The sequence below is a fragment of the Giraffa tippelskirchi genome, chromosome 10 (genome assembly GCF_054371585.1).
Source record: "Giraffa tippelskirchi isolate mGirTip1 chromosome 10, T2T-mGirTip1v1.2.pri, whole genome shotgun sequence".
Lineage (NCBI taxonomy): Eukaryota > Metazoa > Chordata > Mammalia > Artiodactyla > Giraffidae > Giraffa > Giraffa tippelskirchi.
This window is the reverse complement of record NC_137284.1, coordinates 20,034,238-20,049,142: the sequence shown is the minus strand read 5'-3', so window position 1 is coordinate 20,049,142 and position 14,905 is coordinate 20,034,238. Positions and strand designations below refer to the sequence as shown.

The following is a 14,905-nucleotide window of genomic DNA, read 5'->3' as shown; positions in this document are numbered from 1 at the left end:
CTGCGTTGGGAGCTCGGGAGCCTCAGCCACTGGACCACCAGGGAAGGCCCATTGACCTATTCTTAGTCATTTTATTCTTAATCGGTGAATGAGCTTGATTTAAACCCAGCATTCCTTAGTACTCTTTGGTTACAGAAAATCTCCAACCAAATAGATCAAGATGACTTCTGCATCTTATTGTTCCGTTGCTAGGCTTTATAATAGAAAGACAGGCAACCTCAGAGAAGTAAAAAGGAGAGAGCAAAGAACTGTTAATAGCTACTGGATCGGGAAGGAGGGCAACCAGGCGGCGGTGGAGGAACAGCGTCGGGAAAGCGGCGCCGACAGACCCGGCGCGCCGCCAGACCCGGCGCGCCGACCCGACCCGGCGCGCCGACCCGACCCGGCGCGCCGACCCGACCCGGCGCGCCGACCCGACCCGGCGCGCGGAACCGGCTCGGCGCACCGACTGCAGCTCCAGGCTGCGTCTCCACGTAACCCCGCCCTCCTCTCCGCCGTGGCCCCGCCCCTTGCCCGTGGCCCCGCCCCCTCTCGTGGGCCGCTGGACTAGGCGCCCGCCCGACTTCCCAGCGGCCCCGTGCGGCTCGGGCATGCCCAGTGAGGGCGCGGCGGCCCCGGCCCTGGCAGCGTCCAGGCGGGAGCGGGCGGCCCGGTGCGGAGGGGTTCGGAGGAGACGAGCGGGCTCGCGGTGGGCGAGGGACACGGCTGGAGCCGGAGCCGCGGCGGCAAAGCTGCCAGGTAGGTGCAGCTCGGCCGAGCCAGGCCCTGGCGCCGCGCAGCCCGCTCGCGGCGTGGATCCCGGCGGCTGGGGCGGCGAGGGCGTGGGAGGGCAGCAGGGCCCGAGCGCGGGGTTGGGAGGTGCGGGCGGAGGCTGCGGGCGGGGACCCCGAGCCGGAAAGTGCCTCGGCGGCGGGGCAGGGCTGTGGCGGGGGACGCAGCCGGCAGCCGCGAGCGAACCTCTGCCCAGGTGCGGCGCGGCTCGGTTTAGCTCCCCGTGAGACGGGAGGTGAGCTTGCCCCGCGCCTCGTGCGAGGCTGTGGTTGCCGAGGCCAGCCTCCACAGGAGTTTGCCCAGGAGCTGCGGGGAGACGGGTCCGAAGGGACCTCTGGGCTCCGAGCGTCCGCGGAGCCCGGTGAGAAGAGAGGATGCTTACCTTTAGCGCACCTGGAGTGGGATGTGACAGCCACCTGCCTTCTGGACTTGGGTTTAGTGACTTAGAAATGCAAGTACAGGACTGTGCCTCAGTAGATAGTCAGTTCTCGTGACTGCTTAGGAATTTAATGGCCAGCTGTGTTTACAGGCTTAAGAAACATTTTGTCCCTGGGATGCTCGGGTTAAACAAAATTCCTTATCGCAAAGCCTGAGTAGACAGTCTCGACTGAGGGTTGGAATACCGGGGTTTTGAAGATCTCTGTAGCCTTTCGCGTGCTATAATCTTGGGCAAGCCATTTAACTTCAGAGACTCAGTTCCTCCGTCTGTGAAATCATGTGAACTATATGTATCTTATTTACTTTCACCTCAGTTGGAAGATTCCCTCCGTATTATTATTCAGTCTCTGGTCTCCAGTTGTGGCTGGTTGCTTTTCTCCATGTCTGACCTTTTTTGTCAAGCCGTATAATTCACCGACTATTTCTGTAGCAAGGCTGCTAGGGTCTCCGTGTAAAATTGAAGTGACTTGTCCTCAAAAGCCACTGTTGGTCAGTAGGTAACTTGCAACTTGTTACCTGCAGAGTGAAAGTTGCTCAGTTGTGCCCGACTCTGCGACACCATGGACTGTATAGTCCATGGAATTCTCCAGGTCAGAATACTGGAGTGGGTAGCTTTTCCCTTCTCCAGGGATCTTCCCAACCCAGGGATGGAACCCAGGTCTCTCACATTGCAGGCGGATTCTTTACCAGCTGGGCCCCTAGGGAAGCCCTGCAGAAGCCAGGTGTTAATGGCCATAGTTCAAATAACAGAGCTCTTCCCGTTGAATTAGGGCCGCCATGCTTCAAGTTGTGTCAGCGCCTTGTGAGAAACGCACACTAAGTAATCTGTTTCCTTAAACTCCCAAACTAGCTCGTTCTGTAGTGGGATTATGTTTATATTAGAAGTTAAGGTTTTATTTTCATGTTATTGCACTGTTTACTCAAAACCTAGGAAGAAATTTAATACCCTTAATTCATCAATGAGGAAGTAGACGATTAAGAGTGAATCCGTGATAGTCTTTAGCAACCAGTGTCTTACGTATCATCATGAGTATTAACTATTCACCTGACTCTGAGTGTATTTGTGTAGGATTTGACCCAAGGAGCAGATGGTACATACAGTGTTGTGCAGGTTGCCTTCCTACTGCTGTATTCCCTGCTCTTCCTGTTCTAGGTGGCAGTAGTCCAGTTGGGTCAGTAAGGTATAGTTTGGTGAAGTGGTCATTAAGCAAAGGGTGCTTAGGTTTTGAGATTTGAGGTTTATAGAAGCTGCCTGTGATATTGTCATCATGCGCTCTCTCTGAAACTGAGGATATCTGAGATTGATTAAGTCACGTTTGAGAATTTTAGAATCCCAAGTTCTTAATTAAATTTTTGAAAATGGGTTCTTCATTCACCTTAAACACATTACTTGGGAGCATAATATTGTAAGAATATTTATACATGTGAACTTTCAAGGTATTATTTTATGAAGCTAGATTTTTTATTCAGCTAATAAAAAAATACAGTGGGAACCCAGGGAAAACCATAATTCAAAAAGACACATGCAACCCTATGTTCATTAGAGCACAATAGCCAAGACATGGAAACAACCTTGATGTCCATCAACAGAGGAATGGATATACAATGGAGTACTACTCAGCCATAAAAAGGAACAAAGTTCCATCCCTGGGTTGTTTGCAGAGACACAGATGGACTCAAAAAATACAGTGGGAAAGTTATAGTGTGTTAAAGAATATTTGTATATGTGAACTTAACCTTTTTTTGGCCTAGTTTGAAATTCGTTGTTTCTTGCATGCTTATTAAAATTTTACGTATATATGTATATATTTAAAGTTGGAAAATGGAAGGCATATTTGAGGGTCTTGGTGGGAAATTTCACATCATCATCTAAAGTTACCTCTGTCAGAGGGCCCCGTGTATGAAGTGTGTGCTTAATAATTTTTGTTAGAACTTTCATCTTGCTCTTGCGTTTGCATTCAAGTAACATCAAGCACAAATATTCTTAAGAGGATACTGAAGTGTAATTATCACTCATGATCTCGGATCTCAAAAATACTTGGGACATGTAGAAGGGATGGTTACCTGATATGACTCATTGGAAAAGACCCTGATGCTGGGAAGGATAGAGGGCAGGAGGAGAAGAAGGTGACAGGGATGATTGGATGGCATCACCGACTCAATGGACATGAGTTTGAGCAAACTCTGGGAGATAGTGAAAAACAGGAAAGCCTGGTTTGTTGCAGTTCATGGGGTCACAGAGTTGGGCACAACTTAGCAACTGAACAACAACGAAGGAGGAATAATTAGGGACATCACAGCTCAGAGAAGAGCCTAATGGTCCGAGAGCACATTTACCCTGAGTAAAAGTGAAAGGGGGGTAAGTGATTTAAAAATTGTCGATTTCAGGTTTTTCAGCAGTTACAGGTATAATATCACTTAGTTCACTTGCTAGTATCTACGTAACTGATAGAATCTCCTGCACTCTTATTAGAGAAGTATGTGGGAAATGTCATCATGTAGAAGTACATGAAGTAACTTGAAGATAAATATTTTTCCTTGATTATATTCCATCTGTTTTCAGATCCTTCATGATGAAAAATCTGAGGACACTTCTCTCTCCTTTGTGTAGTTGATAGTTTGGGCGGTAACGAGATGGCTGACAGTGTCAAAACCTTTCTGCAGGACCTTGCCAGGGTGAGTTCGTCCAATCTTCTGACCCTTTTGCTGCAGGAACTGACTAGAAAATCCGTTAGGTAGTGTTGTTACATTTGTTGGATTCTTCACATACAAGTTTTCACTCTAATCCATACTACTCAAGAGAGAGGAATTATCCTGCATCTCACAGAAACTTGGGGGACCTTTCTAGTGAGTGTCTCTAGTATGGGGATCCTGTTCAGCTTGGGCCCAGACTGTCTTTTTTTTAAACTGTATTTTTTTTTGACCATGCCAAGTGAATTGTGGGATCTTAGTTCCTCTACTAGGGATTGAATCAGGCCCTTGACCTTGAGAGCATGGAGTCCTAACCACTGGACCGCCAGGGAATTCCCTAAACTTTATTTTGAAATAATTTTAGACTTGCAGAAAAGTTGTAGGGTCATACAGAGAGCTCCACTGTATCCTTCACCAGGTTCTCCTAATATTACCATCTTATGTAACCATGGTATATTGTTGAAAACCAAGCCATGAACATTGGTGTAATGCTAATACCTAACCTACTTTGTTTGGATCTACAGTATAGAACCTCTCTTATTCTCCCATTCTACAAGGCAGAGATGATGATGCTCTAGGAAAATGTCCCATTAAAGGGACATTTAGGACCCGTAATCAACAGACCCATAACGGTCTGTTTAGGACCCAGTAACCCGAATGATCAATAGCATGACATTCCGTTATAGGGATGTCTGAGGTCCAATGCCCTAGTTGGAGCCCCTGTTGCTTTATTCTTGAGGGCAGGAGAGAGATTCTGCCTGGGAGTGGGAGTGTTTATAAGTTTGTTTCCTTTGATTAAAAGAGGTGGAATTGAAGGAATATCTTAGAGGGGCCAAAGCGAATTCATGCAATGTGACCTTTTAATACCTTACATCCTTGTCTTGCCATTCTTGTGCGATAACATGTCAACTCTGCATCAGTTATACAGCATGCACTTTGTGTGTCTGTCTGCCCCAGACAGACTGTAAGTATCAGAAGTGGGGATCCTGTCATCATCCTGGCGAATGCTAGGCCTTTAAGCCACTTGAACTTAATGATCTTAAAATTTTAAACTGTTTGTGGAAGACTCAGAGGTTAAAAAACAAATTAAGAATAAACATCACTCATAGGTAAAAGATCATGTGAACCTTGCCAATGTATGCTCCTTTCGGTGTGTAGTTCATAACTTGTCCATTTCTCTGTATTCTGACGATTTTCTCTAAAATTTATTTTTGCTCATAATAGGAGAAAATGCCATTCTTAAATCCAGGTTGACCATTGCTTCCAGAATACCTTTTTCTGCTTCTTGGTGATGTTGAATACCCTAGTTCTTCCCTCTCTACTTTGGATATAAAACTGTTCTGGCATTTACTAAACTGTACATTTTTGTTGTTGTTGTTTACTTACGTACTTTTCCTGCAGAGTTATGAGTTTCTTAAGAATGTCCATATGACTGATGTCTAGCTCATTAAGGATGCTCAATATGAAAGTGGGTGGATGAATGAGGGTAGTCCTTTGAACTGGGTAATAGGCAGGTCTGATGTTTGTAGTAATGACAGTAACCTTTCTACCATTGGGGCTCTTCCAGTTATTGGCAAGTGGCCCCATCAGTGACTTATAGATTTAATCATTCTCTCCCTCACCATACACTGTTTAAAGACATTCTCCTCCAGCTATACTGCCATGTTGTTTCTGCCTTACTCAGCAGTAGCTTTTCATACTTTTACAGTAATTATTTCTTTGTGTCTTCCTTCAGCCTTGGTCCAGCCCTGGTCCTTTTTGGAGACCAGTGTTTAATCTATCCTTGTATCGCTGGTTTGATACAGGATATCAATCATACTTGTAGGCATTCGATTGATATTAGAAGAGTATAAAGGAGGGCTATAACTTGGCTTAACAGTATTGGTAAGTCTTAGAGGGATTAGAAAACCACTATTTTGCAACCATGTTACTCAAAATTGGTTTGGGCAAGACTTGTTAATTGATGCCCAAATCTAGGGAAGAGGACTTGATGAGCAGAATATTTGCCTGGTCTCAGAAATGTCTGCCCACAGATTCCTTACTAGTTGCAAGGAGAAAAATTTGCAGCTGTACAATGGAGCTGGATAACACTTTTTGAATATGTAAAATCAGCGTCACCAGCAAGGGCCAACACAGACATCAGATGCTTCTGGATGTAACACCTGGAAAGGCACACCATCACTTGGGTGATTCTTGTTGTTTAGTCACAATGTTGTGTCTAACTCTTTTGTGACCTCATGGACAATAGTTCACCAGACTCCTCTCTCTGGGATTTCCCAGGCAAGAACACTTGAGTGGGTTGCCATTTCCTTCTCTGGGGATCTTCCCGACCCAGGGTTCAATCCCATGTCTCTTGTGTTGGCATGTGGATTCTTTACCACTGGGCCACCTGGGAAGCCCCACTTAGGTGATACTCCTGCTAAAAATGTGTAACCTGGGGTCTAATCGTGAGGTCACAAACTTAAATTGAGGGCACCCCATAAAATAACTGACGTGTATACTTCAAAAAGGAAGACAGCTATAGAGTTCCTGATGGAAGGAGACTAAAGAGATACTAGTGCTAAGTGCAACATGTGATTCTGAACTGATGTCTGGTATGCGATGGGTAAAAATGCTGTAGAGGGCATTTCTGAGACAAATGGGGAAATTGGAGTATAGATTATAGATTAAACTATTTTAATATGTAATTTCTTTTATAGATAACTATCTTGTATTAAGGAATATCATTGTTCTTAGGAAATACACAATGAACAGTTATAAGTAAAGAGACATGATATAGCAACCTACTCAAATGATCTAGAAAAAAAGAGTATGTATAAACAGTAATAATAAATAACAGTGTGGTACAACAACTGGTGATTTTGAGAAAGGATATTAGGAAGTTCTCCATTCTTGCAGCTTTTCTGTAAATTGGGAATAATTTCTAAACAGAAGAATTATCAAGGGTCACTTCAGCCTTGTAGCAAACTAAGAATGATTTACACTATTATTTCATTGTATCTGACTCTGGGAAGCCTTCTGATCCACAATTTTCCCTCTTTAAAAATAATAAATAACTCATGTCTACAGGGAATCAAAGACTCCATCTGGGGAATTTGTACCATCTCAAAGCTAGATGCTCGAATTCAGCAGAAGAGAGAGGAGCAGCGTCGAAGAAGGGCAAGCAGTGTCCTGGCTCAGAGGAGAGCCCAGAGCATAGAGAGGAAGCAGGAGAGGTAAGGAGTGGAGGCTGAGGTCAGGGAGCATTCGAACTCCCTTCCAGTCAGGGGTGGCGGGCACTTTAAGAAGTGATCAAATTTAGCCTAAAACTCAGACACTACATAATGATGTGGCGTTTCAGTACCCTATTATTTGTCTTTTGTACTTTCTCCCCTATAAAAGTTACAGGTGATTTTTCCCCACTCCCCTCATATTGAATTAAACAATAATTTAATTAATTAATTAAATTTAATCTTTTAATCAAAGGAAACAAACTTATAAACACTCCCACTCCCAGGCAGAATCGGTCTCTCTCCTGCAGTAATCCTTGTTCAAAATATTGTGGTGTCTAAAAGAAATCAGAATGAGAATATCATTGTTGTTTTAGTTGCTAAGTTATGTCCATCTCTTTGTGACCCCATGGGCTATATAGCCCACCAGGCTCCTCTGTCCATGGGATTTCCTAGGCAAGAATACTGGAGTGGGTTGCCATTTCCTTCTCCAAGAATGGTGAATAAACAACCATAAAAAATTTTTTTGGCTAAGTGGATGCTTCTAGGAGCGCTTATGTGGATTTTGATAAAAGAACCTCAGACATCCCCTTCTAATCTTCTCCTGTCTTGGACTTAGGAAATAAAGGGGTTTGTTTGTTTGTTTTGTTTTTAAGAAAAAATGCTTCTCTTGAAATATTTTTAGCCTTTCTCATTGATATTAGGAGAGAACATTGGAAGAACAATAGGTGCTAAAAAATAATATGATGCTAAGAAAATATATAAAAAGGAGAGCTGCTGAATGACAATATGGAAATAGGCTATATACCTGTTAAGCTAAACACATGTGGTCTTTTCCAGTGAACCACGTATTGTTAGCAGAATTTTTCAGTGCTGTGCTTGGAATGGTGGAGTTTTCTGGGTAAGTTCTTTTTCCTCAAATTCCAGGTGCCTTAGAAGCATCTTTATTCAGATTGTTGCAATGTTCAGGTTCTCAGCTATCTTCTTAAAACTGAGACAGGTAGCTTTCACCTACAATACATTCCTAAGGCCATCACTCAGGATTCTGTGCACCTTCAGTCATTTTATGCCCCCTCAGAATTCTTGTATGTAAATGTCAGGGACAGCCCTGTACATACATTTTTTTGTTAAATGACTTAACAAGTTTTATCGTCATAGGTAACAGTTTCTCATGACATTGTCTAGACATTTTGGTTCAGAGTGACTATGGAGGCTCAAAGGGGAAGAACAGATGGACATGGGCAAGGCTCCCCCTTCACCTGGTCATAGCAGTGTCCTCAAATTGATTACTATGGAAACTCACACCAGAAAGTTGTCTGTAGTTGACTGAGAACCAACACAGCCCCAGGAGAAATTTGAGTACTTTGAAAAACAAATAGTACAATATTTTCTTTGACTTGAAATTCAGTATAATTGAACCTGTTAATCTAAACATTTCACAAATGTTTTTAGGTGTTAGCTCTAATTAATAAAATAGACTGTGGTCTTAGTACTGGCATGAATACTGATTGAAATGTTCTCCTACGCCCCAAAAGTGTTACTGTTTCCATAGGCAGTGTCAGATGTGTACCTCTCAGCTGGAGAACTGGTAAAGAGAAAGGAGTCCACTTCAGGAAATGATGCCACTGCAGGACTCCTGATTGATAAAAGGCACTTCCATCTGGAAAATAAGTGCTCTGAAACTCGGAATTCTTGTTTTAAAGAAGGGCTTTTAATGCTTACCTTGTTGCTTCTCTCCTTTAGTTCAGTCTCCTCTTATTTTATCGAGTGTTTATTCCCGTCCTTCAGTCAGTAACGGCCCAGATTATTGGTAAGTAACTCCATTGCTCTGTGCTATCTGCGCAGGATAGAGAGGGGAGGTTTTTCCTGTCTCCCTCAGTTTATTGAACCCTTACTTTAAATCCAGAGCTTTAAGTTCTTTATGTATTTATTTGTTTGACTGCATCAGGTCTTATTTGCCCTGAGGCATGTGGGATCTTAGTTCTGTGACCAGGGATCGAACCCGTGTCCCCTGCTTTGCAAGGCAGATTCTCAACCACTTGACCACCAGGGAAGTCCTAGAAGCTTTAGATTTTTCTAAGTCAAATCTCTCAGCAACCCTTTGAGTAGGTATCACTGTGGATACCATTTTGTAGGTGAGGAAATGCAAATTGGTTACCAAGATTAAACCATTAGTAAGTGGCAAAGCTGAAATATGAACTCAGGTGGAGTCCTGCATCCAGTGACTACTAGTCACTGACCTGTCAGCCACCACCAAGTGAGTATTTTTGTGTGCAAGTAAGCAGCACATATCCATGGCCACTCTGAATTGGAGTCATGGCCAGAATGTGGTGTTCCTATGAAGAGTAAGACTACCTGGAACAGGTACAGTGATGTGCTGGCAAGAAGCAAAGGTGTGTGTGTGTGTGCGTGCGTGTGTGTGCTGGCAAGAAGCAAAGATGTGTGTGCGCGCGCGTGCGTGTGTGTGCTGGCAAGAAGCAAAGGTGTGTGTGTAGGAGGGGAAACACAGTCACAAATCAGGGGATGCACCTTTGGTCTTCTGGCTTTCCCTTTTTCTAGGTAAACTAATAAGCCCTCCCCCCTGTCTTAGGTGATCCATCACTACATGGGGATGTCTGGTCGTGGCTGGAGTTCTTCCTCACGTCAATTTTCAGTGCTCTCTGGGTGCTCCCCCTCTTTGTGCTCAGCAAAGTCGTCAACGCAATTTGGTTTCAGGTAGGTCCAGGGCAGCATGGGGTCCGGGTCTGACGGCATGATTGGTCACCAGATGGCGGATTTCAGCCTGTCAGTTTAGTGGCTAAGTAGGGAGCGACTCCACAGCTTGAACTTTTCTTGGTCAGGCAGCCAGTGGGTGAGCTCTGGGCTCTTGTAAAATGGAATTATTCTCTCAGGTCACAAGGGCACCTCATGGCCAGGTGTCCAGGGGCTTTTCTCTCCTGGCAGGTCTCATGGCAAATCAGTGGCCTTCACTTTGGGGATGGATAGTGAGGCCATTTAATTCACATTTTGGTGAGCTCTTTTCTCTCTTGCAGGATATAGCTGACCTGGCATTCGAGGTATCTGGGAGGAAGCCTCACCCATTCCCTAGTGTCAGCAAAATAATTGCTGACATGCTGTTCAACCTCTTGCTTCAGGCTCTCTTCCTTCTCCAGGTGAGACTGACCTTCCGGGCACATGGGCGGATTAAACAAAGATCCACTAGAGGGAGCTTCACAAAAACAGGGTATCCCATTTATACTGAGCAGATATGTTTATGGGAGGTAATGATTTTTAAATCATTTTTTCATAGAAACAACTAGAGACTTTTAAAATCATAAAATGATTAAAAAAACAAAACGAAACATGAATTTGCCTGCTCTTCCCAGCCACCCTGAGCCTTCTCCACTCGTCTGCTATTTTAGAAACTTGAGAAGCAGCTCTCCGGCTGTCTGGGTAGAGAGCGAGAGTGATAACTCAGTGGCAGTTGAACAGTGTTAGGTCTCCAAAGCGTTGGAATTAAGCTTTTCCATACTTGTTCTTCAGGGGATGTTTGTGAGTCTCTTTCCCATCCATCTTGTTGGTCAGCTGGTTAGTCTCCTGCATATGTCTCTCCTCTACTCACTATACTGCTTCGAATATCGTTGGTTCAATAAAGGTAAGCCTGTCCAAAGAAACTCAAGAGCTTGGAGGCCCAGTTTGGAAATGGTGCTGCCAAGGCAACTTCTTAAATTCTTCAATACTGAGGCCCTTGGCAAACCATCATTGAAATGAAGCAGCCTTTTTGGCAAGAGGGGACTTATATTTGGCTTAGGGGTTTTTTTAACCCTTTACTTTGGTGCTGGGGGGTGTAGCAATATAGGACTACCCTGTGGAGCTCAATGTCATGTAGCTCTGACAGAACCATAAGGTGGCATAAATGAGCACCAGTTATTCTGAATCAGAGAAGTTAATTTGATGCTGGTGCATACAGATCATGTAGGGGATACGTTGAAAGTCCTTGGCATATTTGGGTGTGGATGGTTGAAAGAGATTAATTGATTTCTAGAGGATGGCTGCCTTTTTTTTTTTTTTGGATATATCTTGCTTTGTTCAAAACTAATACTGACATAGGATGCTGCTGGTATTGAACTCAGAATTCACTTGGCCTGCCAGCTTTGAAATTGTGATTGTTCAGTTGTAAAATCTTTGCATAGAAGCTTTATGGGATTTGGGCAATTCTAATATACTTTAGTTGTCTTCTAAATAGTAGATCTGAGCCTAAAACGCAAACCTCAAATAAATTGTTTACAATATTTAGTCATTTGACTAAAAGGAAGTAATGCAGCCTAATTGTGTTGGCTCCTTGTTTTAGGAATTGAAATGCACCAGCGGTTGTCAAACATAGAAAGGAATTGGCCTTACTACTTTGGATTTGGTTTGCCCCTGGCTTTCCTCACAGCAATGCAGTCCTCCTACATTGTCAGGTAATTGGACTGCAAGGACTTGAAGGGAACTAGTTTTTTGTTTTTTAAATAATAATAATAGTAACTCAGTACAGGGAGCACCTTGTGTGTGCCTGGTTCTGTGCTAGGCATTCTGCATTCTTACTTGTCCATCTAGAGGTCTGTAGGATTTTTCTCCCTGACAGATAGTGATAGATGTCTGTCAGTTAGCATTATTTTATTTTTTGTGGGGGGGGCCACACCTTGAAGAATGGAGGATCTTAGTCCCCTGAGGTGGAAGTGTGGAATCATAACCATTGGACTGCCAAGGAATTACTAGCATTAAAATATTGTCTGCATTGTCCTATATCCCATATTCTTTCTTCTATGTTGCTTCCTGGAACAGTGTTAAACATAGTCAGTGTTTAGAAAAATCCTTTTTTTTTTTTAAATTTTAAACATATGTTTGATAGATTAAGGGTCCATCAAGCCATGCTATTTAGCACTGGAGGTAACGAACTTTGGGCTTCTAATATCTTCAGAGTCATGGCTGTTTTGAAGGTGACTAATTCTTTTTTTTTTTTTTTTCCCAAAAACAGTGGCTGCCTCTTCTCTATCCTCTTTCCTCTATTCATTATCAGCGCCAATGAAGCAAAGACCCCTGGCAAAGCATAGTAAGTATTAGCCAGTATTAGCTAAAATGTAGCAAGTATTTTCTGTCTAAAATACTGCAGTTATGTGAATGAGACATTTTTACAGTTTTTAAAAAATAACCTCACATTGCAGGAAAATATTAATATACAGTTTTATGAGAGTAGCACTTCTGGGATGTAACCCAAGATTTCCCCCATGCATATGTGCACATTTCTGTTTCAAAAATTGATGCTATACATATTTATACATATTCTTAAAATGTAACAGTTCACTGAATAAGATGCTTATCAGTTCAGTTCAGTCGCTTAGTCATGTCCGACTCTTTGCGACCCCATGAATCGCAGCACGCCAGGCCTCCCTGTCCATCACCAACTCCCAGAGTTTACCCAAAGTCATGTGCGTCGAGTCGGTGATGCCATCCAGCCATCTCATCCTCTGTCGTCCCCTTCTCCTCCTGCCCCCAATGCTTCCCAGCATCAGGGTCTTTTCCAGTGAGTCAACTTTTCTCATGAGGTGCCCAAAGTATTGGAATTTTAGCTTCAACCTCGGTCCTTCCAATGAACACCCAGGACTGATCTCCTTTAGGATGGACTGGTTGGATCTCCTTGCAGTCCAAGGGACTCGCAAGAGTCTTCTCCAACACCATAGTTCAAAAGCATCAATTCTTCGGTGCTCAGCTTTCTTCACAGTCCAACTAGACACTTACACCTGTAGTTAAGCTTATTTTGTAAGAATGGCCACCTTTTTAAAAATACTGGGTCATGTGATCTGGCTACATGAGTTTATTGATAACAAAACAGTATTTTAAAAATGAATCTTTAGCAATACTAGCAGTCTGGAAGTTTGATCACTTCAGAGAAAACTCCAATCTTTTGATCAGTTTTGGTTAAGTCAGTGAGGATACATGCATTAGAAAAATTTCCAATCTGCTTTGGGGTCTTACATGTTCTTGCTATCCAGTAATGTTAAGTGTGTATCTTAGTGTAATTGACTTTCTCTTGAAACTCTCCTAAAAGTGAACCATACATAGCATATGATGTCTTCAGACCACAGTTTGAAGTATTTATTTTGGCTGTGCTGGGTCTTTGTTGCTGCATGGGCTTTTCTCTGTTTGCAGCAAGCAGGGGCTTCTCATTGTGGTGGCTTCTCTTGTGTTGTGGATCGTGGGCTCTAGATCACAGGCTCAGTAGTTGTGGTGCATGCGCTTAGTTGCTCTGTGGCATGTGGGATCCTCCTGGATCAGGGATCGAACCTGATTCCACTGCCCTCCTGACAGTGACAATCCCAGCGCTGTCTGTAGTTGCTACCTGTTTAATCTGCGTGTCCAATATCTAGTTGCTTGATCAAATTTCAGTGGTCTTGTTTTCCCCTGTATCATTTTAAATTGAAAATAGTCAAATAAGTGGCCAAATGATTAAAACAGTTTTTCTCAACTGGCCGGTCTAACAGGTTGGGTCTCTCTTGCCTTGCAGCCTTTTCCAGTTGCGCCTCTTTTCCTTGGTGGTTTTCTTAAGCAACAGACTCTTCCACAAGACGGTCTACCTGCAGTCGGCCCTGAGCAGCTCCACTTCTGCGGAAAAACTGCCCTCACCACACCCGTCTCCTGCCAAACTGAAGGCTGCTGCAGGCCGCTGAGTCGGTCACCCGCCATCCGGAGGGGCTGGGTGGGATCGGAAGGATGCTGTGGCAGCTCTTCTCCTGGTTCACCTCTACCCCCTCCCAGGGAAGGCAGGGCCCACCCTGCCAAGGGCCCTGCCCACATTCCCTTCTCTCTGAGGAACCCAGATTTTTGTCTCTGGTGCACGTAAGGCAGAATCTTCCTGACACCAGTATGGATTTTAAACACTGGTGAGTCTGATAGGACCACAGGTTTTTCTGCAGCTCTTTTCTAGCATTTGCCAGCCCCATGCCTGGACTGATTTGAATACTCTTTCTCCCTGTGCCATTTCCCCTCCCATTTTCCCTTCCTGCCTCCCACCGCCCTTGGATGAATGGATTTTTGTAATTCTAGCTGTTGTATTTTGTGGACCTGTTTTTTTTGTTTTTCTGTGAAGCACATATATTGGATGTGGGAGGGACAGGAGACTTTGCTGCTCCTGGTCACTCCATTTATAGCCATCACTGTCTTGTTTCTTGTAACTCAGGTTAGATTTTGGTCTCTTGCTCCACTGCAAAAAAAAAAACAAACACAAGCCTGAAGACATGGGACAGAAGAAAGACCTCTCAGCCAGATCTCCACTGGGTTTGAGGAATGACTTTCTTTCTTCCCCTTGCAGGGGAAAAAGCTTTTTTCACTGGTACATTTAAAGCTCCCTACAGCTAGGGAGGTACCAATTTTGGACAAGTGCCACTGCAACACGGAACGCTCAGAGAACCTGAACTTTTAAACTCTGGAGGTCTGACCTTGACTGTTGGCCACTGCTGGGTCTGTCTGGTGTTTCAAAGGAATATTGGGTGCTGCAAATAGGAACTGAAGGGGTAAACTTATTAAACCCATTAAACCTGTGATTGGTTGGTTTTTTCCTGTCATTTCAAAAAGATACTAAATATGGAGGGAGGGGGCAGATGTCAAAACACCTGTACAGTGTTAAGATGTCACAGACGTGAGCTGGTTTCTCACACGTGTAATGGTAGAATTTACAAATTGTCACTTTAGGAAACATTTCATGGAACACAAGAGTTTGTCTTGATTAATTCTGAAAATTAGTTCTGAAAAATACTCCCTGAGGAAGTTTGGGTTAT

The 14,905-nt window shown here is 43.8% G+C and overlaps 1 protein-coding gene across 4 annotated transcripts; it reads left to right on the top strand.

Moving 5' to 3' along the window:
• The first annotated feature begins 610 nt into the window (after window positions 1–610).
• On the top strand, window positions 611–14,671 carry EI24 (EI24 autophagy associated transmembrane protein). Of its 4 annotated transcripts, XR_014066951.1 has the most exons (12): window positions 611–738; window positions 3,773–3,885; window positions 6,970–7,115; window positions 7,950–8,010; window positions 8,853–8,919; window positions 9,700–9,824; window positions 10,142–10,261; window positions 10,632–10,743; window positions 11,440–11,551; window positions 12,109–12,183; window positions 13,636–14,011; window positions 14,308–14,671. XR_014066951.1 is itself a non-coding variant. In XM_081535146.1 (11 exons), the coding sequence occupies exons 2-11, from the start codon at window positions 3,844–3,846 to the stop codon at window positions 13,796–13,798; spliced, it is 1,023 nt and encodes a 340-aa protein (XP_081391272.1). In that variant the 5' UTR covers window positions 611–738; window positions 3,773–3,843; the 3' UTR covers window positions 13,799–14,671. The 4 variants fall into 4 exon arrangements, 2 of the variants coding, with proteins under 2 accessions (XP_081391272.1, XP_081391273.1); XR_014066952.1 differs by lacking the exon at window positions 11,440–11,551; XM_081535146.1 differs by having other exon boundaries at window positions 13,636–14,671.
• The last annotated feature ends 234 nt before the right edge of the window (window positions 14,672–14,905 follow it).